The 2,524-nt window shown below is 38.5% G+C and overlaps 1 protein-coding gene across 1 annotated transcript; it reads right to left on the reverse strand.

Annotated features, from left to right (window-relative positions):
* Positions 1 to 1,127: 1,127 nt before the first annotated feature.
* Positions 1,128 to 2,016, reverse strand: LOC109377808 (olfactory receptor 6K2; the record flags this gene model as incomplete). Its single annotated transcript, XM_083287478.1, is given in 5 exon segments — positions 1,128 to 1,432; positions 1,435 to 1,623; positions 1,626 to 1,906; positions 1,908 to 1,980; positions 1,983 to 2,016. Coding segments are annotated over 5 exon segments (882 nt in total), but the record flags the coding sequence as incomplete, so codon positions are not given.
* Between the last annotated feature and the right edge of the window lie 508 nt (positions 2,017 to 2,524).

The following is a 2,524-nucleotide window of genomic DNA, read 5'->3' on the forward strand; positions in this document are numbered from 1 at the left end:
GGGGCTGGTGGTCCCCAGAGTGGGCGGGGGAGAGGAGGGCGAGGGGTGGTGCGCAGGCTGGAGGGGCGCCCCCGGCGGTGGGGAAGTGGGGGAAGGACAGGGGGAGGGGAGAAGAAGGAGGGGACAGGTGGGGAGAGAAGCAGCAGAGTCAATTCACCAGCCAGACGCTCTACAAGTATTATTAAAATAGCATGTTTTGTGACATGGTCCCACTCAGGGAAAAAAGAGCTTAACTAAAAAAAAAATTCTGTCCCATTAGAATAAATTAGAAGCCAAGTGCTAGGACTAGACATATTATTATCTTCATAGCCATGACTAAACTATGAAGTTTAATTCTCATATTTCAGGGACTAGATTCCCAGACTATCTATGACAGTCTTATTTAATATCTAAATATATTCCAGTCATAGAAATTTAAGTGGAGTATCTGTGACATGGTTTCATTTCACTAGTAAAAATTGTTTTATGTGCAAGTATACCATAAATCTTGGCTTTACCCATTATCTACCCCTCCTCTGCCATGCTCTGTTGAATGTTGGAATAGCCTGAGTTGTTTTTATAACATTATTTTTTATGTTATAATTTTTGTTGAGACAAAGACTGCCTCTATCATTTATTTACTCTTTCAGTAAACCATTATTGAGCATTAATATGGGCAAAGAATTTTAATAGGCATTGGGAATATAAGGATGGACAAAATAAGATACCTACATTCAAGGAGTTCACAAAATAGAGGACCCACATAAGACTTGTAAACCATGACATTAGATAGAGTAAAAATCATACTAAATAGAAGCTCAACAAATGTCTTATAGAAACACAGAGAAAAATGTGTTATTTCTGTTCCAATAAGTTAGGGCAGGAAATGTCAAGGTGGAGGTACAATTTTATGACTCCCTCTGGATTCAAAGAATAAATAAGGGAACTGTGTGAGTGTTCACTCAATGTTCTTTGAATTCTATGGTTAATCCACCTCTGAAGACATTTTCTAAATTCACAGAAATAGAATGGCTAAATGTGCCACTTACTGTCAATGCACAGAAAAAATTAACACAGCAGCAACAAAACACACTGGACCATAAATATAGATATTAACATAAATATACTTAATGTATATGTATTTTGTATTATTTGATATGATGTTTGAATATAGTAGATTGGCACACATATACTTCTATGTCTTCCTTGATCTCTTTCCTCCTTAGACTGTAGCTAATTGGGTTAAAGAATGGTGATAATACTGCAAACATTAGGCTGATGGCCAGAAAACAAGAGTGCTTGGCAGAGAAGCACAGGTATATTGAGGGCACAGTTGCAAAAAATATCAAGAAAATAGAAAAATGGGAAGCACAGGTAGAAAAGGCTTTTTGGTGTAAGTCAACAGAGCAGATACATAGGATGACTGCAATGATGCAAACATAACCCATAACCACAGCATTAAAGTCGTGGTGATCTCCACAGCATGTACAATATCCACAACCTTGATTAAAACAATTATGTCAGTGAAAATACATGTCAGGTTCAGGATGAGATCAAAGTTGCAGATGATACTCTGAATTTGATTTGAACCACAAAATGATACTGTAGATATCCAAGCAATCTCAGGGAGTGGAGCTAAGTAGCAAAAGTCAGCTGAGTGTACAGCTGAGGTGTCATGATTGTGGGATAACAGAAGGGGCTGCAGATGGCCAGGCATCTGTCTATAATCATGGTGATGAGCAGGGAAATTTCAGTAATGACAAGGAAGTGAAAGAAATACATCTGAAGGATGCAACCAGCTAGAGAAATAGTCTTCAGCTCACAGACTACATTGGAGAGTATCTTGGGGATGATGATTGTGGTATACCAGATCTCAAGGAAGGAGAAGCCACTGATGAAGAAATACATGGGGGTATGGAGGTAAACACAGCTTGTTGGAAAAGAAGACAATAATGTCCCCAATGATGATTAACAGGTAAAGTAGGAGCAAGAGGAAAAAAATAAGAGTTTACCTTCTTGCAAATGAAAAAAGCCAGTGAATATACCAGGTCTGACAAATAAGTTTGTGAACTTGCCGCTGTAGCTTACATTGGCAGCATTGTACAAACAGCTCGGTAAGGTTTCATAACCTTGGTATATCAGTGTTTCACAGCTGTGTTTGTGTCAACATGTGGCGGTGTCTTGTTGAGTGGTGTTCATTATTGTTGTTGCATGTTTTTGTGTGCCATTGCAAGAATGTCATGTCATCTACATATAATGAAAATTTTACTTTTTCCTTACCAATTTGGATTCCTTTTATTTCTTTTTCATGTCTGATTGCTGTGGCTAGAACTTCCAGAACTATGTTGAATAAACGTAGAGAAAGTGAACAATTCTGTCTTGTTCCTGATCTTAAAGGGAATGGTTTTAGCTTTTCCCTATTTTTTTTTTAAGATTTTTATTGGGGAATTGGGGGGGATGGGAACAGTGCTGGGGAATTGGGGGAAGGGGAACAGACAAGTTGCTATCCTTTTGTTCTTCAGTCTAGTTGTGGAGGACGTTGCTT

This window comes from Hipposideros armiger, unplaced genomic scaffold (assembly GCF_001890085.2).
Source record: "Hipposideros armiger isolate ML-2016 unplaced genomic scaffold, ASM189008v1 scaffold_1569, whole genome shotgun sequence".
NCBI classification, from domain to species: Eukaryota; Metazoa; Chordata; class Mammalia; order Chiroptera; family Hipposideridae; genus Hipposideros; species Hipposideros armiger.